Source organism: Vulpes lagopus, chromosome 8, assembly GCF_018345385.1.
Source record: "Vulpes lagopus strain Blue_001 chromosome 8, ASM1834538v1, whole genome shotgun sequence".
NCBI lineage: Eukaryota > Metazoa > Chordata > Mammalia > Carnivora > Canidae > Vulpes > Vulpes lagopus.
Genome location: NC_054831.1, coordinates 121,442,394 through 121,468,855, shown reverse-complemented (window position 1 = coordinate 121,468,855; position 26,462 = coordinate 121,442,394). Strand labels below are relative to the sequence as shown.

At 35.7% G+C, this 26,462-nt stretch overlaps 1 protein-coding gene across 3 annotated transcripts in view; it reads right to left on the bottom strand.

The window, feature by feature from the left end:
• Positions 1 to 26,462, bottom strand: part of EYA3 (EYA transcriptional coactivator and phosphatase 3) — a 99,559-nt gene that overhangs the window by 43,371 nt on the left and 29,726 nt on the right. For all 3 annotated transcript variants that reach the window (XM_041766661.1, XM_041766663.1, XM_041766662.1), the window contains exons 2-6: positions 21,897 to 21,995; positions 13,745 to 13,788; positions 8,715 to 8,794; positions 3,938 to 4,004; positions 918 to 1,054 (exon numbers count right to left, since the gene is read on the bottom strand). In XM_041766661.1, coding sequence (XP_041622595.1) covers positions 918 to 1,054; positions 3,938 to 4,004; positions 8,715 to 8,794; positions 13,745 to 13,788; positions 21,897 to 21,929 — 361 coding nt within the window. In that variant the 5' untranslated portion in view covers positions 21,930 to 21,995. The remainder of the gene's footprint in view (positions 1 to 917; positions 1,055 to 3,937; positions 4,005 to 8,714; positions 8,795 to 13,744; positions 13,789 to 21,896; positions 21,996 to 26,462) is intronic.

Here is a 26,462-nt window from a genome sequence, read left to right as displayed (position 1 = left end):
CGCCAAACCGCTGCGCCACCCAGAGATCCCCTGAGGTGGCCTTTTAGAAGATCTTTCTAATTTGCAGCTAGTTTCAGTAAAGGCTACAGAGATGTAATTTTATTAACATGTTGCATATGTGAAAATAATACAGTATTCCCTCAATTTTCTAACACCAGTTCTAAGAAGCCAGGGAAGGGGCAATAAAGCACACTGCATATATCTATCAATTTACACACAGAGAGAAAAATCAGCACAGATATTAAGTGCTCAAAAGAGTCTCAATCGGACTTCTAGCAAATCAACCTAAATTCACAGTTCATGTCTAACATACCTAAAACGACAGAAAAAACTATGCACAAGGTAAGGGTTCATAAAATTGGGGACTCTCTTCATTCTAAGATGACTTTTTGGTTCAGCAGAGCAACAACTGATTGGTTTGGGGCACAAGGAGGAAAGAGAGGGTAAAACTGACCAAAAAAAAGGAGAGTAAACTATAAGGCATATTCTATCTGGATATTTAGATTACCAAGTTTTAGCAGGAAACTGAGTCACCTCAAATTATATTATGCTTATCTAACCATGGTAGCATGTTTTATATAATGAAAATAATAGTAACTCCTCAAAGAGTTTCCCAAACATTTAAAGATTCCAAGCTTTACAGTCAAGATTTTAGTACCTTAGAAACAGCTAAATTTTGGCAGATAAACAAATGAGTATTGAAAATTATGATTTTATTTAACATGCATCAAACATACTGTTGGAAAGTTGCACACTTAACTTCTATCACACTCGTAACTGAGTAGATACTCTTTAAGAACAACTCATCACCTTTCAGCTTCCTGATTAGCCAGCCATACTTGATTTTTGGGGAAGATCAAAGTTTCTGAGGGATAAAATCAACACTCTTAGAAACTGCTTATAATAGAATGCCTTACCGAAAGGAGGTAGTCCATATGTTTGGGTTGCCTGAGGGTAGACAGCATAGGGTTGAGACTGCTGTAGTGTCTGGTACGGAGTCTGCCCAGGGTAAGCAGTTTCCGAAACAGGAACTGAGAGGATATGTGCATAAGGTCTAGAAAAATTCAAGAAAACAAAAACTTTCATGTGTGATTTATTTTTAATGAAAAGCAGAGGAAATAGCTAATACCACTAAAAGCAAAAAAAAAAAAAAAATCAGCAATGAGGAGACTAACTTTTCACATAAAATGTTTCTTACTATGGTCAGAAAGTAGTAGTAATTTTTCTTTTCCAGGTTCTACTATCACCTAAGAAACATTTTTATGGGAAATTTAATAGTTCCAAATACCCTCCCAAGGTCCAATTACTATGCTACAACCATTTGTGATAGGTTACATGTAGCTTGTAGATAAACTTGTTTAGAATGAACCCCTTGTAGAATGAACCCCTAACAAAAAACTGGATAGAAAGAGATTCACAATTGGCTCTTATTCTCCATCCAGCCCTCTGGGCCAAACTTAAGTTCTAAGAGGGAAAGTAGGACTTGAGGAGGGTTAGGCTGGTAGAGATAAAGCAAGCAACCACTATAAATCAAAGAACAGGGAGTAAGGGTAGGCTCCAATATTCCCAAATCAAGCCTACAAAACAGGAGCCAAATAACTAATAAAATCTGAAAAGTCCCAGACAGGGCTCAGAATCTCCCCAAGGATATTTAAGCCAGAGTATAATGCCACTGGTTGCAGCCAACCATATCAGGTTTAGCTAGGGAATTTGACTTTAGCAGTGAAACTTCTGGGACTTTAACTAGATGACATGGTCATTTCATCCATGCAATAAAATGGTCCCACGTTTTGTGCACTGAATTTTTAGATACCGGTTATTTGGTGAGTTATGTTGTACTCAAATGTAAGCATTTTGTGTACCACATAAATCAGAACAATAAAATATTGGGAAGAAGGAATGTTTCAGAAGGGGAAAACGTTTTTTTTTTTTTTTTCAGCTTTGGGGGAGAGGAAAATGAATGAAAGCTATAAAGAAGTACTATGTGAGCTGAGCAGATAAGATGTGCAGAAATGAGAAAGAAAGGGTGTTCAAGGTCAAGAGAAAAACTCTAGTGAAGGTACAGAGGAAGGCAAAGAAGGGCTTTACCCTGCAAGTAGCACAGTTTATATTAAAGGATTATATAAAGTGAAGGAGAGTAGCAAGAGAAGGAAAAGACAGCAAAGACCTTGAATACCAGGCTGAGTTCAGACCAATTTGAAATAATTGGGAGTCACTGAAATTACTGAGCAAAGAGTGACAAGATTAGAGCTGTACTTGAATAAAGATTAATTTGACACTGCTTTGTAAAATGGGTTAGAAGTGGGAGAAAGTTGAAGGAGAGGTCCAGTTAAAAAACAGCTATAATGTGATGGTTCGCATAAATGCTAAAGAGGTCTGAATTGAGATAGAAGGCATAGCTAATGAGGGGATGTCCTGAATGCAACAGGTATGAAAATATTTCTTTGAATAGGCAAATGAATCTGGAAATGCCTGATGTTCCTATCTATTCTTCTTAGCCAGATCTAAGAAGAAGAAATAGCTCAGATTGTAGCTATTAAGTTACATGGGAATAATTTAAAATCCTGGTGACTTCAAATGGACTGATCTCCAGATATGTTAAAGATCATAATACCTAGGGTGGCTCAATTGGTTGAGCATCTACCTTTGGCTCGGGTTGTGATCTCAGAGTCCTGGGATAGAGCCCTGCATCAGGCTCCCTGTTGAGTGGGTAGTCTGCTTCTCCTTCCCCCTCTATCTCTGTGATCTCTCTCAAATAAATAAAATCTTTAAAAAAAAATCATAATATCTCTTTTTCCTACAGTATTTTTATAGCTCAAAGTATTTTCTTATCTCCCCTTCATAATCTCAAAGAACATGTTCAGTCATTTCACAGAAAAAAATGGCCCAAAGATGGGCCATTAATGGTTAAATACCAGATTAGAATTTGGAGACCTCACTGAATTGACTTTTTATTTTTAATTGATGAAAAATTCAAAAGGTATAAGTGGACACAAAAAGGAAAAAAAGAAATGCCAGTTTTCTTTCTATAACAGTTCCACAGGTATCAGTCATCTTTGTTACCAATTCCTTTTTGTGTTTTGCCTATGTAAGCACTTGCAAATACCTTATAATTTAATAAACACATTTCATGTGTCGATGAATGTGCAGGCTCACTCTTTATCAATGAACAGCTGATAGGCATACACTCAGTTCTGCACCTGCTCATCTTGGAGATGATTAGCTTGTAGATCTTAAATGCTGATCTTACCTGTGGAAGGCCCAAAATGTTGCTCTTAGTGACTTCAACCTGCTACGCCTAACTTGAAGCCTAATTCTACTTTGAGGGCATTCCTAAAGCAAGAAACTGAACATAGATCAGGCTGAGAAGTCCCACTAGGAGGCTGGCTTAAGCTGTGTTTATTGATGTAGCAAGGTAGAGGAAAGAGAGAATGATCAGAGGTCAATCAGTGATATGCTTTGATCACGAATAGTATTTTTCATTTTCAGTGGGTAGTCATTTATTTATTTATTTATTTAGATTTTTAAAAAATTTATTTATTCATAGAGACACAGAGAGAGAGAGAGAGGCAGAGACACAGGCAGAGGGAGAAGCAGGCTCCATGCAGAGAGCCTGACGTGGGACTCGATCCAGGGTCTCCAGGATCAGCCGTGGGCTGCAGGCGGCGCTAAACCGCTGCACCACCGGGGCTGCCCTCAGTGGTTAGTCATTTAGAGTAAGCTTATGGGTAACAGTGATCTACCCCAGGCAACCATCTACTTTTTAAAAGTATGTTACAGAGACTCTATGATTAGAGGGAATAAAAAAATTGGAGTAGGGTCAGAAAATAAGAGGTGAAATTAAGTTAAATGACTTAATAAGTAAAATATCAAATTAAATTTTGAAACGAACCTAGAGAAAAGGCATATAGACTTTTGAAATAATTATTGAACTTACTTTGCAGAATACATTTGTGAGGTATAATCATTGGATGAGCGAGGGATGTAATCGGTGCATGTCATAACTGAAAGAAAGATATCACCAGGTAAAAAGTTAGAACATGTCAAAAATGAAATGAGAAAATTGCATATCTCACTGTAGAGTCTTTCAAACTAAGTAACAGCTTGGACATGAGAAATTTAGAAAGACTATGCCATAGAAAATCCCTCTCTTACAGTAATGGGTTTAGAGACTTTTTGAGACAGTAAAAGAAGCTACAATGTGGGGGGTTTGGAAAAGAGCTGAAGGTTAGCACCAGTTATCTTTACCTTTATCCATCACTGATCTAAAGCCACAGATGAAACAACCTCCTAAGCTTTAACTGTGCTTACAGGTAAACTTAAAAAGCAAGATCCATATCTAAAAAACTGCATTATTCAGCTTATTCATTCTTTCAGTGCTTCTACTCTTCTGAGTAAAAAACCAGGAAGACAGATTTGGGGGTAAAGTACCCAGTTTTATTAGAAAATTGTTGCTACTGCTGTTTACAATGCAGCAAAAGATGCAAGTAGCTTCCATACCACTATTTTTCAGCTTTGTAGAGATAGCTTTCAAATTTGGCAAAGACAGATCTGAGGAATGATGTGATGCTCTGATGAACCATCAAGTAGAGAGACTTTCACAGGTAGTATTCTTTTGACTCCTATGATTTCATCTAAAACAGCTGTTGTGAAGGCTTAACCCTACTGATTTCATCTGTAAATATTCTACTGAAATCTGACAGGTAGCAAAATCCTATTCATTAGGCACTATTTCAGTCCATGCTGTAGACAGAGTTATATCATAAGAACTTGTACCAGATCCCTGAACTGTTCAAGAACTTCCTTTAACATCTGTAAAGGAGGTTGCTCTACTATTAATAGGAATTAAGAGTAAACCAACTAACTTTATGTCTAGCTGGGTTTCCTGAGTGTCTGAACTAAAAAGGGAACTGTGGTCAAGAGCACATGAGGGGCCAACTCACGGTCAACAATAAGACACTGTTTTTTTAAAAAGATTTTATTTATTTATTCATGACAGACAGAGACAGAGAGAGAGACAGAGAGAGAGAGAGAGAGAGAGAGAGAGAGAGAGGCAGAGACATAGGCAGAGGGAGAAGCAGGCTCCATGCAGGAAGCCCGATGTGGGACTTGATCCCCAGACTCCAGGATCATGTCCTGGGCCAAAGGCAGGTGCTAAACTGCTGAGGCACTCAGGGATCCCGCAACAATAAGAAAAATTGATATCTGTGAGTTTAGCATAGAAGATCTTTCCACTGACATTGTTCAAAGTCTTTAAAAATAATTACTGGAAATTTGTAGATCACATTCATCCATAATAATTTTGACAAAAATGAAAGAGAGATCAATTAGGTCTAAAGTTCTTTATTCACATCCATCACAGAAAACATAACTTCATTTGAATTCTGCATGACAGTTCCTTCCCTGCTGACAACTACTTTCAAAAACCCTAACTCAGGATGTGTGGGTGGCTCAGCGGTTGAGCATCCTGCCTTCGGCTCAGGGCATGATCCCAGGGTCCTGGGATTGAGTGCTGCACTGGGCTCCCTTTGAGGAGCCTGCTTCTCCCTCTGCCTCTGTGTCTCTCATGAATAAATAAATAAATAAAATCTTAAAAAAAAAAAAAAAAAAAGAACCCACAAATCCTTCTCCTCTGATTTAATTTAATTATAGAAGAGATCGACAAAACATCCTGGGAGACTTAGGCTGATATTTATTTCTCTATAGAATGAACGAAGCTTTATCTTTGCAGTAGTGAGGAACCATGAAAGGATTATAAACAGTCAAGACATAATCTGCTATAACATTAGAATAGTAGTAGTAAAGATGAGGCACAACCTTGAAATACAATCTGGAGATAAAACTAACAGAACATTCTGACAGATCTGCATATTAGGAATGAGGAAGACGGGAATACAGGATAATTTTTATGTTTTCAGCTTGAGCAACTGGAGGGACAGTGAAACTACTTCCTCAGATGGAGAAGTTTGGGAAAAGAAGAGATTTGATGGGGCCTAAGGGAATAAAAAGCTTTCACACATTTTAAGTATGACTTTCAAATATCTAAAGTTGATTTATCAAATAGGCAGTTGGATACACAAATGAAATTGGGGGAGAAGTCAGACTGGAGATACAAATTTGGAATTAACAATGTATACAATATGTAAAGTAATGTAGTGGATGAGAGGATGCAGAAAAAGAAAAGATGCTGGACTAGAAATATATCCTGAGGCCCAACATTCACAGTTCAGGCAGAGGAAGAAGGGCCAACAGAAGAGAAAGGTGGGAGGAAAAGTGGTGAGAGGCAGAATATGAGAAGAAAGAAACATCCACTAGAACTAGTACTCTCACAGTAACTGCAAGTAGCTAATGACCTTAACAGGAGCAATTTCCTTGAAAGAGTGGTGATAGAAGCTAAATTTGAGAGGGCTGAAGAATGAATAGAAGACAAGAAAACAAGAAAGGGCAACTCTTTCCAGAAGTTCCAATGGGTCATGGAACAAAGGAAAGGTCTAAAACTAGTGCGGAATGTGGATTCAAAGGAGGATTTTGTTTGTGTTTTAAGATGGCAGATATTGTGTCATGTCTCTTTTCTGACAGGAAGGATTAAGAAAAGAAGAACATGGTGATGCAGGAATGGTTTAATTAACTACAATACCAAAGTCCTTGGGGAAGGTTAGAAGGATATGGAACCCAAATAAAATGTCTTACCTTTGGCAGCACTAAGAATACTATTTTCATCCTGATGAGAATGAAGCAAGAAAACATGGGTACAGACACAGGTAGGCTTGCAGATTTGGTGGTGGAAGGAGGATAAGGGAGTTTCTTGTCTGACAACTTCTATTTGTGATGGAGCCATCAGTTAAGAATGAGGAAAGGTGAATGAAGATATGGGTACTCTGAGAGGACAGTAAGTGCTTGTAAAATATCAAAAGGTAGGGCACCTGGGTGGCTCAGTGATTGAGCATCTGCCTTTGGCTCAGGACGTGACCCGGGAGTCCTGGGATTGAGTCTTGCATCAAGTTTTAAATATCAAAAGGTAAAATTCATTAAGGAAATGTAATGGGATTTCCAAGCATGCTGGGTGCCTATTTGAGGACTTGTGAGTAGTAAGTCAGCTCTGTTTATATTTATCCAATGTTTAGCTATGTGAATGCACTTAAAGGGAAGATGGAGAGTTGTATTAAATTAGATTAAATTAGGACTGGGGTTTAACAAGGAGAGTACTAGAGGCAAAGTTATCGAGGGTATTTATAAGAGAGTAATTATAATAAAGAGCCACGGAATCTATGCTGAATAAGAAGGGATATAAAGGCAGACAGATATGATGACAGGTATTTGATAGGTCATCTACATGGACTTTGAAATTACCAAGAACAGTAAGGGTTTGGATGGAGAAGAAAACAAAGAAGACCTACTCTTTAAGCACAAAATGACCAAGAGTTCAGTCTAGGGTAAAAAGAAATGTAGGGGAGGCATAAATATAGATTTCAAAAGAATTAGAGTTTTTGGAGGGAAAAGAGAAAGAGAAATGATTTGGAAGGAGCAAGAAGACTCAATTTACCTCCTGGCCCTGGAATATATAATTCTCGGGGATGAGTGGCACATTAAAAAATATTAGAGAGACTTTTCGTTGATTATAGCAGTTTCCCATAGCATGAATAGTTTCTCCTATGCATCAGAATTACCCAGCTATCTTCTTGAAAATACAGATTCTGTGTATCAGATTTATTGAATGATAATCTCTGAAAATGAGGCCAGAATTCTACATTGCAAACAAGCATTTCAGATGATTCTTAAGTATGCTAAAAGTTAGAGAACCAACAGAATAGTACTTTTGAGGAAATAATAAATATAGCTTAAGATGTACCATTTCCCTCCTTCTCTCCTTCCATCCTTCCTTTTTTTTTAAAGACATAATAGCATTTTCTAATACATGGAATTATATCAGGTTAAGCATGACCACCTTAAGAGAAGAAAAATCTCCTAAACAAGTGTCTTTTTAAAAAGTGTCTTATACAAACTTACTCTTTTAAATTATTTGGTGAAATATGGAAGGGCACCAATATTTAATTTCAGGGAGAACTACTTGTCCTATAGAGGCAATCTGGGGTAGTATGTGGGTATGCTAGAGAAACTTGACACCTCTGCAAAAAACAAAAACAAAAACAAAAAAACACCAAAACCAAAAACAAACAAAAAACCCCCAGAACACTCTACAAATTTTTGTCTATTATATTAATGTATCTGTTGAATAGGAGAAAGCAGATTGGTAAGTGGATGATGTATCTTATTGGGCTGGATCTCTCCCAGGGTCATCAATCTTGGGCTCTTACTGGATTACTTTTCTTTTTTGGCATAGATGGACAGGTAGAGAATCATTTGGCTATTAGAAAGGTGGGAAGACATCAAGGCGTCTGGAGGAATAGTTAGTAGTTGGCCCACAAACTTTTCTGATTTTGAGTAAGGCAGTATTAACATTTAGAACATCCAACTTCAAAACAAAAATAAATTCACCAACTGTGACTCCTCAGGTACATGGATTCCAGATGATTTTGTTCCTCAGCTGGTATGTCAATAAAGCTTATATGAAAGCACAAGGATAAATACACACATACACACACAGAGAAAGGAAAGGCTTCTGGATATATGGGGCAAACAAGGCAACTAGTGGAAAACAATTCGAAAAGAAGAGCATCATCCATTTATAGGAGTACACAGAATATAGTACTTACTTTCCTCTGACATGGTAAGGTTTGAAGCAAGGCTTGAAGTTTCAGGTTTCTGATCACTGACTTCAGGGCTGCTCACTTGGCTGAGAGAACCAAAATGAATACATTAGCCCCTCATGGACTTGCTATATTGCTAAAAGTGATTAAATCAAACTCCTTTCTCTTCCTGGGCTGTACACGTAAGAGGCAAAGTAAGACTTCATGGTATCATTCTTGGTTTTTAGCAGCTATCTGAAGAGGTAGGGCCAGGGCTAGTATCCTCAATATTTGACTGTTCTTTCTCATATCACTAGATCCTTTCTGTTTTCATGTCACTCAGAACTTCCAAGTAAGTCGGGGGGATCCCTGGGTGGCTCAGCCCAGGGCATGATCCTGGAGTCCCAGGATCAAGTTTTGCATCAAGCTCCCTGCCTTCAGCTCAGGGCATGATCCTGGAGTCCCAGGATCAAGTTCTGCATCACGCTCCCTGCGTGGAGCCTGCTTCTCTCTCTGCCTTGTGTCTCTGCCTCTCTCTCTCTCTCTCTCTCTCTCTCTCTCTCTCTCTCTCTGTCTCTCATGAATAAATAAATAAAATCTTAAAAAAAAAAGAGAGAGAGAAGAAAAAGAAATTCCAAGTAAGTCATAGGCAAGTCAGAAGTTTTCCTAAAGACCATGTAGTAAAAACAAAAAACAACACACACAAAAAAACCCAAACCAAACTGCACTGTTACTTTGTTTCCGTAAGTTCCACAGGAAAGCAGGGAGATGTCTGATTTCAGAGAGTGGTTTTCTTAATTACTAGAGAAATCTTTTCAAATTATACATGCCTGCTTCCAAGAAGGGAATTCTGAACCTTAAAGTGGTTCATTCTACCATATTTCTCTTTTCCTCCAATTAAAAAAAATTTAAAGTTTGTTATCATATACCAGACTGAGCAATATCTTTATTTTTTTTAAGCAATAAGGAGAATTCAGAGAAATTACAAAAGGTAAATCACAAAAATTGGGGGTACAAATCATTATGTTAGACACTTTAATGATGGTAAGATTCTCACTGAAATTCTGGAATAGAGATTTTACTAAGTTTCATCCCTCACAATGTCCTCCCTCTTCCTTCTACTTTACTTTCTACTTTCCAGTTATCTTCTCAACTACCAGGATAGCATAGTGGTTAAGGGTACACATTCCAGAGCCAAATTGCTTACAATTATATTCCACTCTGCCAAAATTCACTTAATGACTTTGGGTTAAATTTCTTTATTTAGTGCCCCAGTTTCAACTGTCAAAGAGGGACAATAACAGAGCCTAACTCATATGGCTGTTAGATTAATGAGTTAATATGTGAAAAGTACTTACAGGCTAGAACAGAGTAAATACAATATAACCATAGCCATGATTATTATATTACAACTTCTCCCCAGCCCAGGCATCTTTCTCACATTAATTTTCCTTAGAAAGAAATCTGCTTTGCTAATGTATATGCTAGGGACAAGTAGACAGCACTGTACCAGAGGCTCCATATATCTCCAAAGATAATACTCACTAATAAAAGGTAAGAGTAGTTTCTACACAGAATTTTTAAAAGAAGTGTTACTTATAAAAAATACACAGCATCAAAATTCTTAAAGCTCTCTTCTTTTTTCTTAATGGACCTATAACATTCAAGTATAAAATCAAGATTTTTTTTCCTGGTATATTCTCAATCTTCAAACAATTTTTCCTCAAATGTAATTAACTTTTATTTTTTTCAAGTTTATTTATTTATTTTTTAAGTAATCTCTACACTCAGTGGGGACTTGAACTCACAACCCTGAGATCCAGAGTCACATACCCTTATGACCAATCCAGTCAGGCCCCTGTAATTAACATTTATTTATTTATTTTTCTTAAGTAGGCTCCATGCCCAATGTGGGGCTTGAACTCATTACCCTGAGATCAAGAGTTGCATGCTCTACCAACTGAGCTAGCCAGGCACCTCTGTAATTAACTTTTGCTTATTTATTTATATTAAAAAAGATTTTTTTTTTTTTTAATTTGAGAGAGAGCACAAACAGGGGGAAGGGGAGAGGGAGAAGCAGGCTTCCCACTGAGCAGGTAGCCCAACTTGGGGCTCGATGGGTCAGGACTCTGAGATCATGATCTGAGCGAAAGGCAGACACTTAACTGACTGAGCCACTCAGGTACCCCTGTAATTAACTTTTAAAGCTAAATCCCCAGATAAAGTTTATCTATTTACTCAAATGCCTGTATTTTTGGAATAGCATTTAATGTACTAACCAAGATGTGACTATGAAAATTGAAGGGTAAGGGTAAGAAATCATACTAAATAGTTACATCAATGTTTCCCAAACTGGTCTATTATTATAATTACCTGAATAATTGGTAAAAATACAGACTTCTGGGCTCCATTTCATGCCTTAGATAGGATTCCCAGCAGAAGGGTATAAAAATAGACAAGAACTTATATTCTTGACTACAATGACCGTTTTGTCTTCTATGTGTACCTGGATAAGTCTGGGGTTCACTGTTACACCCATTGCTGAAGGACTATTTCTAGGCCCTATAACTTAGAAAGTATATTTTTATAATCTAGGATATAATGGTATAAATCCTATGGGTCCTGGAATATTATATTATAGCAAAGTCCCCTACATAGTTCACTGAGCGTCTAGAGATTCAATAGAAACAACAGTGTCAATGGGATGCCTGGGTGGTCGGTTGAGCAACTAACTGACTCTTGATTTTGGTTCAGGTCATGATCTTAGGGTCATGGGATTGAGCCCCATGTCAGGCTCCGCACTCAGTGGTGAGACTGCTGGAGATTCTCTCTCTTTCCTTCTCCCTCTGCCTCTCCCCTGTTCATGCTCTTTCTCTATCAAATAAATAAATCTTAAAAAAAGAAAGAAAAAGAAACAACAGTGCCAAAACAGTGAATTAAGTAGCACTTTGTTAAACATTTAAAATTATTTTATCCAGGAAAATTATGTACTGTCTCAAAATTTAATTATTTTTAATTATATAAACACAAATTTTACTTAGCAGTGTGTGCATGATGGAACAACAACAAAAAAATGTTCTAAAATAAAATGATTTCAAGGCGCCTGAGTGACTCAGTCATTGTTTGCCTTGGACGTGGGTCATGATCCTGGGCTAGAGTCCTACATTGGGCTCCCTGCTCAGCGAGGAGTTTGCTTTTCCCTCTGCCTAGTTTGCTTTTCCCTCTGCCTGCTGTTTCCCCCTGCTTGTACTCTCTCTCTGTCAAATAAATAAATAAAATCTTTAAAAAAAATTAATAAATAAAATGACTTCTACCCCCCAAAAAGCAAGAACACTCAAACTCCAAAAAGTGAGCATTACAAATACTTGATACTCATTCAGTAGAATTTTTGTCAATAATCAACACAATCAACCAATATACACAAATAAGCAAAATTAGGTATGGACATATAATGGAATATTATTCAGCCTTAAAAAGTAAGGAAATTCTGACACCTGCTGACATTGATGAACCTGAAGACATTGCATTAAGTAGAACAGGTCAGTCACAGAAAGATACATACTGTATGATTCCACTAATATGAAAAACTATTATTTAATGAATAGTTTGGAAATATGAAAAAAGTTCTGGAGACGGATGGTGGTGATTATTGCAGAACAGTGTTAGTGCAATATGAATGACATGGTGAATTTATGTTTATGTATGCTTTATCACAATAAAGAAACTGAAGGAGAGAGAAGGGATAACTGCCGGAAAAGATGAAATTGGTAGGTTCTATAATATAACTGGAAGTATTAGCCTTACATATAAGCAGGGGAATAACTTGAGAGGATAGGGTAACAGGGAATATTGTAGAGAAGCAGATAAATGGGTAGATTTGGTTATAGGTAAATGAGGTAGTTTCTATCTAATTGTTTCTAACTTTCTGAATTAGATAGCAAGATCCCCAACTGTGTGGATAGGGACAGAGTGGAGGGGAGGTGAGATGAAAGGAAGGGGAGCAAGCAGGAGGCAGGGAGGGAGGGAATGATAAAAGGAAGGAAGGAAAGAAAGTTAACTTTAGAGACTAGGGAATAAAACACCAGGAAGGGTGGCTGGACCACCAAGAGTGTTTAAGTGCCTGTGTAATTATAAATGAAAACAGAAAAAAAAAAAAAAAAAGAAAACAGACCGATCAGCTCAATTTTCTGTTTTTCTCTCACAAAGTTCAGGTGATTGGAAATAGCATGGAATAAATGGACAGTGGGTTTAACCAGGGCTGTGGTTTTGCAAACACAACGTGCCATAAGGGAAAAGGAGAGTTAAAAGTGTTTGTAAGGGACTGATTAAATTAATAGATGTTATAATTTAAACAGCATAAGAAAGATACTGAAGTCTTTTTTTGTGGGAAGGGTGAACGGTTAAGAGTGAAAATATGATAGCTCATTTAATGGAAAGTGAACAGGAAGATATATAGCTACTGTGGCAGTAGATTAAATGAACAGGAACGTAAAGTCTGGTCCTAACAGTAAGATTTTGGAAATTAAGATGTCACAGGTGATACAGTTACTGGTTCACAAACAATAGGAAGAACGAAAAACACAGAAAACCATGGTGTTTTGGAAGCCAGAGGGTGAGGTACAGAGACTGCCCCTTGTCTAAGGGGAGTGAAGCTAATGATTAAGGCATCCCATATCCATTCGATAATTAACAGAAAATCCCTTGGATTTCCCTTATTTCTGCTTATTCTTCCCATTCTGTATACTGTACATCTGACTGAAGAACATTTATTGTCATGTCTCTTCCATGTATCACAGTAGCTGACAGATAACCTGAGCTTAGTACATATTATTGAACAAATAATGAATAAGAAAATATCAGCACATATTTGTTTCAAGGACAACCTATTAGAAGGAAATTTTCATCTTAAACCAAATAATTTCAAAAAGAAATTTGTAAAGACTGAGATACAAAAACTCAAAAGGAAACTAGTCAACCCAAAACGCACCCATTTACTAATCAGTGTGTGAAAAAAACCTTCTATGTAGATCATTAAAAAGAAATTCAACTTTACATACCTTAAAGTTTGCTCTCCTGATTCCTGCATCTTGGCTTTTTTCACCTGCAAAAATAAATACACAAAGCCATCAACACAGTGATCTGCTTTTGAAATCATCTATCTATTTAAATGGCAGGCTAATATTAACTAATAAATTATACAGCGTGTTGCATGTTGTTTTGCTTAGATTTATGTAATTAACTTTTGTTATATTTTAGAGATGAACTCCTTTGTTTTTCACATGAGCTCTTTTCTTTTAATGAAATAAGTGTTTTCCAGATTCAAGGTAAAATGTTTACCAGGATTTCTACTCAAGATAAAATGTTTATCAGAATAAAGTATTCAAACTTGAATACAAACTAGTTGGTTTTAAATTTTAACAGTCATATATTATCAAATAGTATGGCAATCTCAATATCATTTAATTTATTAATTTATTAAACAGAAATGCCTTAATATCTAAATTACTTGCATGCCAAAAATATAGATAAATTCTTATGAGGTTATGAGTAATTTTTTAAAAGATTATTTATTTATTAATGAGAGAGAGAGAAGAAGGAGGCAGAGACAGGGAGAAGCAGGCTTCCTATGAAGCTGGGAGCCTGTTGCGGGGCTCAATCCCAGGACCCCAGTATCACGACCTGAGCTGAAGGCAAACACTCAACAGACTGAGTCACCCAAGAGCCCCAGGTTATGAGTAATTTTTTATAAAGATTTTACTTATTTAGTTTGAGAGAGAAAGCACACATGAGTAGGGGAAGCGCAGAGGGAGAGAAATTCAAGTGGATTTTACACTGAGTGTGGAATCTGATACAGGGCTCAATCCCACAACCCATGAGATCACGACCTGAGCCAAAACCAAGAGTGGGATGCTTAACCAACTGAGCCACCCAGGAGCCCCAGGTTATGAGCAATTTAAAAAATATTCTGGGGATCCCTGGGTGGCGCAGCACTCCCTCTGCCTGTGTCTCTGCCTCTCTGCCCCTCTCTCTCTCTCTCTCTCTCTTTGACTATCATAAATAAATTTAAAAAAAAATTAAAAAAAATATTCTGCATGCTGTTCTGTTTTATTCCAGATTTTCACCTTTTCTAATTCCTTCGGAGGTGAAAGCATTTCCACTGAAACAGTTTAACCCACAAACGGATGATCAACATTTAACACTACTAGTGGATTTTCCTGCTTTCATATTACAAAGAAACTGATGTTAGAATTAGAACTCTCTGATTAGAATAACTAGTCATAGTAGAAACATGCTTAGTATGCTTAACCATACAAAATTATGGATCCTTAAAAGTAGTTCATGCTAACAAAAGGCAGAAACTCTGTTAAATAATTTTAAACAAAAATATCAAGTGGAAATATAGCTATTTAATATAATTAAATTTAATATCTCAGACATTGTTTGCCTTGATTTGGGCAATTCTGTGCCGCTGTAATTCAGGGATAGGAAGTATGTGCTACCTTGGTACTAGAGGCAGGTAAATGAACTCAAAGGATACAGAGGGACTTCACAAGTACGGGTTCAAACAACAGAATTCAGCAACTGACAGAATATAAAAAAGATAGCTACTCTGGAAAACAGTCTAGTAGTTCCTCAGATAAGGCAAATAATAAATATAAGATAAATACAAGGCTATAACATTTCTCATGGACATCTATTCCTCATGAGAAAACATTACAAATTCACTCTTGGTTCCTTGCTTATGGCATGCCACATATGTTATATTTAATGCTACTTTAATTTTCATAGTTACCAAACAAGATAAAACAATGAAAAAGGGGGCATTAAAAAAAAACTCTCTGGGGGCCTGGGTGGTGCAGTCAGTTGGGTGTCTGACTCTTGGTTTTGGCTCAGGTCAGGATCGAGCCCTGTGTCAGGCTCTGTGCTCACCTCACCTCCACTTTGTTCCTCCGGCTCATGCTCTTTCTGTCTAAAATAAATAAATCTTAAAAAAAAGAAAAAAGTCTAAGAATAATAGGCATAGCATATAGCATATAGTCAATCACATTGCAACAGCACTGTGTGGTGACAGACGGCAGCTACAACTCTGGTGAGCAGAGCACAACACAGAGTAGCTGAATCATTATGCTGTATATCTGAAACTAATGGTGTATCTACTATATTCAAAAAATTTTTAAATCCTCTAAATTTAAAAATAAAATTACAGAGGCATATGAAGAAAAACAAGAGCAAACAAAAACCAGTGAGGCAGATAAAGTCTTACTAAGCATACTAAATTCCAAAGCCATAAAATAAAAAAGATTTGAATATACAAAAATTCAAAATTTCTATATGATAAAAGATACCATAAACCAACCAGGATCAAGGGGTCCTAGGATGATATACGGACCTGGACAAAAACATTTAAGTTATTACAACTGTATGATATAACCCCACTGAAAGGGGTGGAAGACAAATGAGGTACTTAAGAAAATAATGGATGACATTTTAACTGGAAATTGCAAAGTTAGACATAAGAAAAATTCAACTATCTGGTTTCACAAATGACAAAATATATGCCTTTGTTATAAAATGTGCTGTCCTTCTCACCTGGACAGTATTTACATGAGGTCAGATGATAATGTAATTTTCTAATAGTGGGGATGAATTTATGCTTAGCTCACCCTAAGACTCTCCTTCTCCAAACAGTCATCCATATAAAGAAAACTGGAGCACTGAGGAATCTAATTTATAATCTTAATTTTATTAAAACCACGCAGTAATAAACTTAGCTCTAAAATTCAAAAAAAAAAAAAAAAAAGGTGGCACTGGAGCAAAAAAAAAAAATTTTTTTTTTTTGGAGCAAAAAATTTAAATATGCCACAATACCATAGGGTCTTTTTTATTTTTAATTTTTAAAGGTTTTGAGAGAGAGGGTGCGCGTGCATGAGCGGCGGAGGGACAGAGGGAGAAGCAGATTCCCTGCTGAGCAGGAAGCCTGATACAGGGCTCAGGGCTCAATGCCAGGACCCTGAGATCACAATCTAAGCCACCCAGGTGCCCCTATCAGAGGGCCTTTCAAATTTTATACCACTTTTTATTTATTATAGGGCCAACCCAGTACAAAAGAACAAGTAATACTAGAAATGGAGAAAATGTACACCAAATCATATCTACCAAATAAAGTTTGGAGGAAGAAAATATGTTATCGGCTAATTTTTTACTTTCCATGGCCCACTGTTTGCCTTGACTTGAGCAATTTTGCTCTCCTATAAATCAAAGATAGAAAGCATGTGCTGCCTTGGAACTCCTTGGAACTCCTTTTGAGTAAAGGAACTCAAAAAGATACAGAGATTTCACTGGATTACAGAATCACAGGTTCTAACAAAACAATCCAGAAACCGAGAGAATGTAAAATAATGTAGCTACCTTGGAAAACAGTTTAGTTGTTCCTCAAAAGATTACATATATAGAGCTATCATATAACCCAGCAATTTCACTCCTTTTCTATATAACCATATAACCAAGAGAAATGAAAACATATATCCACGGATGTTCATAACAGCATTATTCAAAATAGTCAAAAATTGTAAACAACCTCAATGCTCAGAAATAAACAGATAAATGGATAAATAAAATGGTAAAATAATGATAAATTAAATAATGATGAATGCTAAATAAATTCATACAATACTATTTAACAATAAAAGGGAATGAAGTACTGATAAATGCTAAAACATAAATGAACCTTGAAAAGGTTATGTTAAGTGGAGGAAGCCAGTCTCAAAGAATCACAAATTGTATGATTCCATTTACATGAAATGTCTACAAATTGGTAAATTTTTAGAAAGAAATTAGATTAGTAGTTGGCTAGGGTTGTAGGGGATGGAGCAAATGAAGTGTGACTGCTAATATGTATGGAGTTTCTTTCTGTAATGATGTAAATGTTTTAAAATTGATTTTGGTGATGGTTGAAAAACACTGTGTTTAGTATAATTACATATACTAAAACCCAGCAAACTGCACACTTTAAAATGAATATGTGAATTGTATCTCAAAGCTGTTATTTTTTTTTTTTTAAATGACATATAATCTTATTTTTGACCTAAGATAACACAAAAAGAACCACTGGCAAACTCATGAATCAGGGTTCTATTTGTGCCTCTGCTTAAATTAAAAAATCCTGCCTTAATTTAAATGTAACAGAGTAAGGGAATGCTAGTAACACAGTACATGAATTCAGAATATCCACATTCTGTTTCAAGTACTTCACTCTGTGATTTTTCAGATCATCAATGCTGGCTTTGTATTGATGTCTGAAAGTTTTAGTTTTATGAGATAAAACTGCTGTTAAGTCTGGAAGAATAGAACTCATTTGAAATAACTTAGGTACTTGCTTATACATATTAAAATAAAAAGTATTTTTAAAAATTGAGGTATGCTACCCTTTACAGCTCACCTTCTTTCATAGGGAAGATAAAGAAATCAGGGGTTCTCTCCTTACTACCTGTTCCACCTGTTTCTTCTCCTTACCCTCCAAGCCCCAAACACATTTTTTTTTAAAGATTTTATTTATGAAAAAAAAAAAAAGATTTTATTTATGTATTCATGGAGGGGGGGTGGTGGCAGAGACACAGGCAGAGGGAGAAGCAGGCTCCATGCAGGGAGCCTGACTGGAACTCAATCCCAGGACTCCAAGATCACACCCTGGGCCGAAGGCAGGCACTAAACCGCCGAGCCACCCAGGGATCCCGCAAACACAATTTTTAAAGTCCTTTTTTTTATTCTCAAAAATGTTTCCCAAGCTTCGCTCTTTTCCATGTTTTAGCCTAGAGAGTACACTATGGCTATTGGCTATAAGCATCTGCCACCTCTGCTGTCTACAGTAAGTATGAGGAATTTCTTTTAAAAATTTAAACACAAAAGGCATACATGCTCATATTTTTAAAAATTCAAACCATTCAGATATGTATAAAAAAATAAAAGATCTTTTTCTGACCCATCACCTCCATGAAATAATCAGTATTAAGTTTACTGTATATTATTCTAAAAATTTTTCCTACTCCGTGTATCCTTTCAAAATGTGAATTTGGAAAGCACCCCTGACAGCCATGAAGGAGTTTTTAAAGTGCTTCTACCTTGCCAGGGACAGTCTTGGTTTATATCTCTTATCCCCAAACCAAGTCTGGTTAGTGTCCTGTTTTACTCTTCAAGAGTATTGTCCAGTTTAGAAAATAATACAACTGCTTCAGTATATTTGAAAAAGATGAAGGCTGGGATGGGGGGGCGGGGAAGAAGGAGGAGACTGAGTAATTTCAAAGTAACTGGTGACCACAGAGTGAATCATCTCTGACTGCAGGAGACTATGGATTGACTGGCAAAAAGGGAGAGTGAAAGAGAGAACCCAATGTTAGGATTTACATTGCATTGTCAACAATGACCTGAACAAAGCTTAAGATAGAGCAAATAAGTAGTAGAGAAACAAAAAGATAATTCAGTAGGCAAGAGACAAAAAGACAAAAAGAGTTATAACATAACTCCAGTTAATACTGCCCACCAACATCTCTCTATGTATACAGGTAACAGTCAGTAGGGTAAAACCCTTGGTTTTATTTATTATCATGAACTTGGGATAGAATCATTCTTTCCACTCAATTTTTAGATGTCTACTACAGCCTGTGAAGACTTTTCTCCTCAAAGTATAATATTTACCCTTCCCATTCTAATTATTTTTAACACTTTATAGGCATTCATTAATCATAGGGACAAACTACAGACCAGGGCTGTGTACATCTCCCTGTGATCCAGAGCCCATACTCTGATCCTTCTCTTTTATGCTACTTACACACCAAGTCAATATTTCCCCTGCTCCAATCACCCCAGAGCCTGACACCAGACACCTAGTGACAGCCTCAAAATCCCAAAAGCTCTTGGAATTATTCAAACAAATGAAACTTAAATTGTTTACCCTGCCTTGCCTGTGGTCCAATAAAGACCATGTCTTCTGTATTCCCCTATCTCCTTTCTGTCTCCTAACTGACTCTGGTACTTTCCCTGTGGCCTGGTGTGATGTGCATGGCTTTTCATTTCTAAGGACTGTGAGTAACATTAAACTTTTCTTTCAATGGCATTGACCTCCCCATGTTGTCACTCAGTTACCTTTATAAATTAAGACTAAGGCACAAGTCAATAAAAAAAATTATGCCCTGGGTCAATCACCATTTAGAGTCAGCAGAAAATCTGCTTTTAAAATGGTTTAATCAGGGCAGCTCAGGTGGCTCAGTGGTTTAGCGCTGCCTTCAGCCCAGAGTGTGATCCTGAAGACCTGGGATCGAGTCCCACGTCGGACTCCCTGCATGGAGCCCGCTTCTCCCTCTGCCTGTGTCTCTGCCTCTCCTCTCTCTCTCTCTGTATCTCTCATGAATAAATAAATAAAATCTTTTTAAAAATTTTTTAAAAAAATAAAATGGTTTAATCTGGGACACCTGGGTGGCTCAGTGGTTGAGTGTCTGCCTTCAACTCAGGGCGTGATCCCAGAGGTCCCGGGATCCCGCATGGGGCTCCCTTTGGGGAGCCTGCTTCTCCCTCTGCCTATGTTTCTGCCTCTCTCTCTCTTCATCTCTCATGAATAAATAAACAAAATCTTAAAAATACAATAAAATGCTTTAATTTCTCACCTTCTTAAGTAACAATCAGGGTTGCATATCATGTTATAGAAATTGAACAGAACAGAAAGGAAATGAAGCAGAACAGAAAAGATGATCACCAGCAGGTCAGCCTCACAATCCTCATTACCTTCAATAAGTGAGGAGTAACTAACAACAATACCCTTATTTCAATGTGTGTCAGCATGTAAGTCTTGAAACTAGACCTCTATCTTGACTAGATCTCTGTTTTGCTACCCTAAAAACTCAAATGACATAATTTTCTTTAGTACATTTAATGTCTCTAATCTAGCTATATTTGTTCTTACTGTACATATCCTAAGAACACTGCTGAGGATGATATCCATGATTATCATTGCCCCATCAGGGATAGTGATGACATTTCCTGTTTCAAAGTCATTTTACCAAATGTGTATGACTTTCCAGTCTTATACTTACCTTAAGTGAGAAGGCTAAAAGAATAATGGCAAAGTAATCATTAGTATGACTTCTCGACATAAAACAAATATTAGAAATGTATTAAAGGACTTCATGCAAGCAGGTGTCCATCCTTCTGCGGTTTAAAGAATATATCCAGAACATGAAAAACATACCCTATTATCTGCTTTCAAAATTCAAATGTTTCTAAGTTGGATTTTCGTAAAGGTAAACATGTATCATTCTACATTCTCTCTTAATATGATATTCAAGAGGCTCATTCAGGATAGTAAGCTGACTCAGAATTTATCTAACTTCAGAAAAATAATCAACACAACAGGAAAAGATTCTTTATTATAAAGAGATCTTAAAAGAATGATTACTATTGTTTTCCTATTTTATTTTATTTTACTTACTTTATTTACTTTTTAGTGGGCACCATGCCCAACATGGGGCTTGAACTCACAACCCAGAGATCAAGATTTGGATGTTCTACTGACTGAGCCAGCCAGGTGCCTTTGCTTTTTTTTTTTTTTTTTAATGCTAAGGTTCAAAATACAAATAGAGCAAAACAAACAAACAAAAGTCCATGGCCAGGCAATAAATCTGTATCACATGGAGACATTTACAATTACTTTATTTATATTAAATATTTCAAAGATATTAAGAATCTAACCTAGACTCTAGGGTCTTACCTGTTTTTAACAATCAGCTGGTAGTCAAATTATACTTTTCTTCAACTACTGTTTTTTGAAAAATTAAGTCAATCTGAGAAATTTAGGTAAAGATAAAACTAAGTTTTCTGGCAGAAATGGTATATATTGTTTTCCTGGTAAATAGATATCTTCTATTATTTTCTAAAAACTGTAAGAACAGCCATTGGTGTTTTTTTCTTTTTTAATGACATTTCCAAATACAATACTTGTTTTGTAACGCTGAATCTTCTAAGCACACTCCCTAGCATTAAGCTAACAAAATGTGAATTTTAAGAATATAACATAACACTGTTTTCTTAGAAATATTAGGAAGTCTTTTCCTTATTTTTATTCTAATTTTGAACTTGTAGCATAACAGTAATATTTAAAATCTCTTACGATTAGATTTTCTAAAAAGAATTTTAATTGAGACACTTAAAGGAGACACTTACTGGTTGTTCTGGTAAGTCTTGCTCTTCTTCCATGAGGACCAGTATTCCTTTCTATCGTTTATGTGGCTGGATTGTGTCTGTCACAGCAGTCTTCACTGTCTGTTTAAAAAAAAAGGGATGGGGGATTCAAAGCTTTATGTACTCTTAAAGCATTATCATTGAGGCCATCAGAAAATAATTTTTTAAAACTTTTTGTTACTCCAATCTTTCTACGTGAATCCCAATCTCAAAATCTCTAACCTGCACGTGGCTTTTCAAAATTGACATGCTGCACCAAGTCAAGATAGGTGTACACAATGACCTTTATACTACCTTGTAAAAGCCAACACGTGGAACTCCTTCTGCTGTACTTAAAACATGGTTACTATAGTGCCTAATGCACTAAACATTTTATAATGACAGCCACGTGCAGATAACTAAAACATGATTTTTAGGATTATTGTTACATTAAAAAATGATAAAAACTAGCATAGCATGTCAATAAGTTATGATAACATCTAACTTGCTTGAATGTGGAACATTTACATAACTGTTAACACAGACAGACACACTGAATAGGATGTTTGTTAAATAGGACAAATTGGAATAGCAATTGAATACTTTCACAACCAACTATCTGTATATATGTAATTAATTTAAAGGAAAATTCCTCTGGATTTATTTTAATAATGCAAATAAATAAGTAAAGCAAAACCTTGAATTTTAGAATTAAGGAAAAATCATGTAAAACCCAATTTTATTCTGAAATAACAAGCTCCATTAAATATACTACCTAGTCAATTTGAGGGAGGGAGAGAGCTAGCACGTGCATGAACACACAAGCAGGGGAGAGGAACAGAGGGAGAGGGAAAAGCAGACTCTCTGGGCTCAATCCCAGGACCCCAAGATCATGACCTGAGCCGAAGGCAGACAGTTAAACAATTGAGCCACACAGGCACCCTGCTACCTAGTCAATTTTTAAGCAAACTCTTTACCTTCTCAGACCCTATTCTTCCTTTCCTGATTTTCAAACTAAAAAGAAAAAAAGAGGACTCAAAGCCCCACATTTACAAGTAATAACATCTTATGGTGGCCTGCTGGCAAGAAAGAGACAGGTAGATATTAGCAAACTTAATACATTATAAAAATAAAACTCCATTTCTATGTAACACAAATGAAACCGACACTTCTCCAAAACAGACGTGATAGCTTACGCCTTTAATGAAGGTCACACCTGTTTTCACTTCTACCAACCACTGTAATTAAACATATAAAGCTAAGGTAAGTATAGAACCTTATTGCTAAAATAATGAAAAGAGAGAAAAAACATGTAAAGGGAAATGAAAAACTTCAGTTGTGCCAATATACCTCCCCTTCTACTGCTCTATTTTGATGCAATACAAAACACTATTTTAGAGCCACACTCCAGAATGGGGAAAAAGAGGGAACACACAAGTGATCAGATGCAAAATTGTCTAACTCCACCACAGCTTTACTCCCTTCTCTGACCTAGATGTCAAAGAAAAAGTTTAAAGGTCAGAAGCACTTGATGATCAATACTCACGTGTAGCTCATACATAGAGCCTCAAAAGCCAAGTTCTCCAACTACATGACGCAGGTAATTGGTGCTGCAGAATTACAGGGCGCAGTAACTAAAGCCCACAGGAGCTATCTTGCCTGAACTTGTTTTGCTCTCCTCAGAAGAGCATAATCAATGTGACGTGAAACGGATTCACAATTGTGAAAGATGAAACATTTTTATGTTTTACCAGTTTATATCTATTTTAGTTTTAAATTGAAATGTCTTTATGTTATGGGATTTTAATATCGTCTAAATGTACATAAGGTACACATAAAATTTCATCTGAAAAGAAGGAACAAAATAGGGCCAAATTATGAGGGAAGTGCAATGCCTTTAATACCTCATTTGTTGGATTTTTGTATGACCATTTCTTAGCTAAACAAAAAAGTGATGATATTCCATATTTTACTTAATTGAAGGACATATGTAATAACTGCAATCTCTAATTAGTAGATTTTCAGCACGGCAGAGGGTAGGGATATTCCTTCTTATGGGGGAAGGGTTATAAAATCTGCCTCCAGGCAAGAAGGTAAGAAAAATTGTTTTAAAAAAAGGATACTCAAAAAAATAAAAAAATAAAAAAATAAAAATAAAAAAATAAAAAAATTAAAAAAAAAGGATACTCAGTAACATGTGCTTTAAGTTTAAAGCACAGGAACTAATTGATTTAAGAAATATAAACATTTAAGAAGAATTTTTTTTAATTGATCAAAGGGATCACAGATTTTGTAAAGTAAATACTACTCTTAATTGTGGGGAAATAAATTCTCAAGCCATATAAAACTAAATATTAAAATCTTGAATTTTGTTTTTTAGAAATATGGCAATATTATAGTGATTTTATAATGAAAATGAACAATTTCTCTATTTTTCCTAAGACAAATTCTATGGTAAGTTGAAGAAAACTTTAAGGGAAAAAATTGGAAGACATTTTTTCTACCTCTCCTATTTCTCCTTTGAAAATAAGCACTGGTTGTTGCTTCCATCTTAAAAGTCACCTTATTTTCTCAGCTTTTCAATTTAGGGGAGGAAAAGGGGCACAATTTCTATGGTTAGGAAAAAACTTTAAAAATCAAGTAGCTGCGGCCCCCCACACAGCCCCGGTGTGGTGTGGGGCAGGGCAGGTGGGAACCCCCTGGGCACCTGTGGGGTTGTAAAATAAATAAATAAATAAATAAATAAATAAATAAAATAAAAATCAAGTAGCTGATCAATGATCACCAATAATTTTGATCATTTAAAACAAACAAAAGCAATCTTAAAAGGAAAGTACATAATTTATTACAGAATCTTCTGGGATTCTATTGGCAACATGTAAAATGCATAAAGTTGCAAGCATACATTCTGGTACATTTGTGTATATAATATGTTAATAACTATAAATTATGTATTTCCATCACAATATTCATCTAAGTACTACTTTCTGTTAATAGTTTTCCTTCCTTCCAATAATTTATAATTTGAATAACCTGAAATATAAGGACATACTAAATACAAGAATACAAGTATTTGTCACATTCCTCGAATTTCTCAATGAGCTAAAACTTTAATATTAAGATCTGACACCATTTTCTGTAAGTGGCACATGCTTACAATCAAGTCACATTTACTAGCAACCAGATGGAAGTGCTGTATAATATAGACACAGTACTATAATAATTGATAATAAAAAAAAGTACAGAATTACTATACAAATCTTAGTATTCTCATTTCCATGTTCTAGAGTTTAATCTAATTGTGGGTTTTTGTAAACCATTAATCTAACATGACATTATTCTAAACGAAATTCATCTTCTAAAATATCCAAAAATACACAGACTTGACATAGAAGTAGAAAATGGATTCTTATTGGAACTTAAATGAATACAGTTACTTACAATTTAGTCAAACAGCCAGTGAAATTACGAAACAAGGTGTGAGTTAATCTTTTAAGTGCCTTTCAGCATTTGGATAGTAATGTCTTCTCACAACTTTCTAGTTTCAATTCTTATTGTTGATTTCTAAATACACCTTTTTAATCACAAGAGTCTGTCAGTATCTAAATGCCTTTATGGGCAGAAATTAGGAAAATCTACAACTGAGAACAGAAATAGTATTCTGTTCCGTATCTGCAAATAGATATGGAAATAGACTTTCCGTATCTTCAACTGCTCACAATGAAAAAATAAGGAATTTTGTTTGGATTTGAAGAGATCACATAATTTTAAATACTGTGATTTCACATGTTCATAAATAAAGCAGGATACTTTTATAATATGGCAGCCATAATTTTTATTTTTAATCTTTAGAAATCAGAAGGGAAATAACTAGTAAATATTTTAATATTCTAATTAGATTTCTACCTCATAATTTCTGTTTTGTATCAAGTTGAATATACTATTCATCCTGTAATTGTAAATGGCTACATGCAAAAATCTAGGTTACTGCAATATTATTATAGCTCTTACGTATAGGAAGGGGAGAAAATATATATATTCTAAACACACATATAAAGAACAAAGATCAAATCATAATGAAAATAAACACTACTCTTAATTATAACATCAAGAGAAGTGTCTAAATAGGGCACAACATTCTGATCCTAGAAGGGGAACTTGCATGTGGCTAAGTGTGCACAGATTAACTGAATATCTTTGATACAGTTCTAAAGAGTATCTCTAAAGAGAAAGCAGGTAGCTCATAAATTTAACCACTGACCATGCCGTGTTTTAGCAGTCTACTTAATATTTCTTCCAAGGCCTTATATATACATATTTTTAGAACATAACAAATAAAGGCTGTAGAAGTTTCCCTGTGGAAAATTAACAGCATCCTTCCCAAAATTAAGTATGTCACAGCAATAATAGTTATATAGAACAGTAATCTAAAGAAGTATCCAAAAAAGTGGCATATCATCATTTAAGATTATTAACATGTGTATTACTCTAGGATTTAAAAGTACATAATCAGCAAATATCTACCATGGTATCCTCAAATATGTGTATGCCTTGAAGAATGAAAACAAT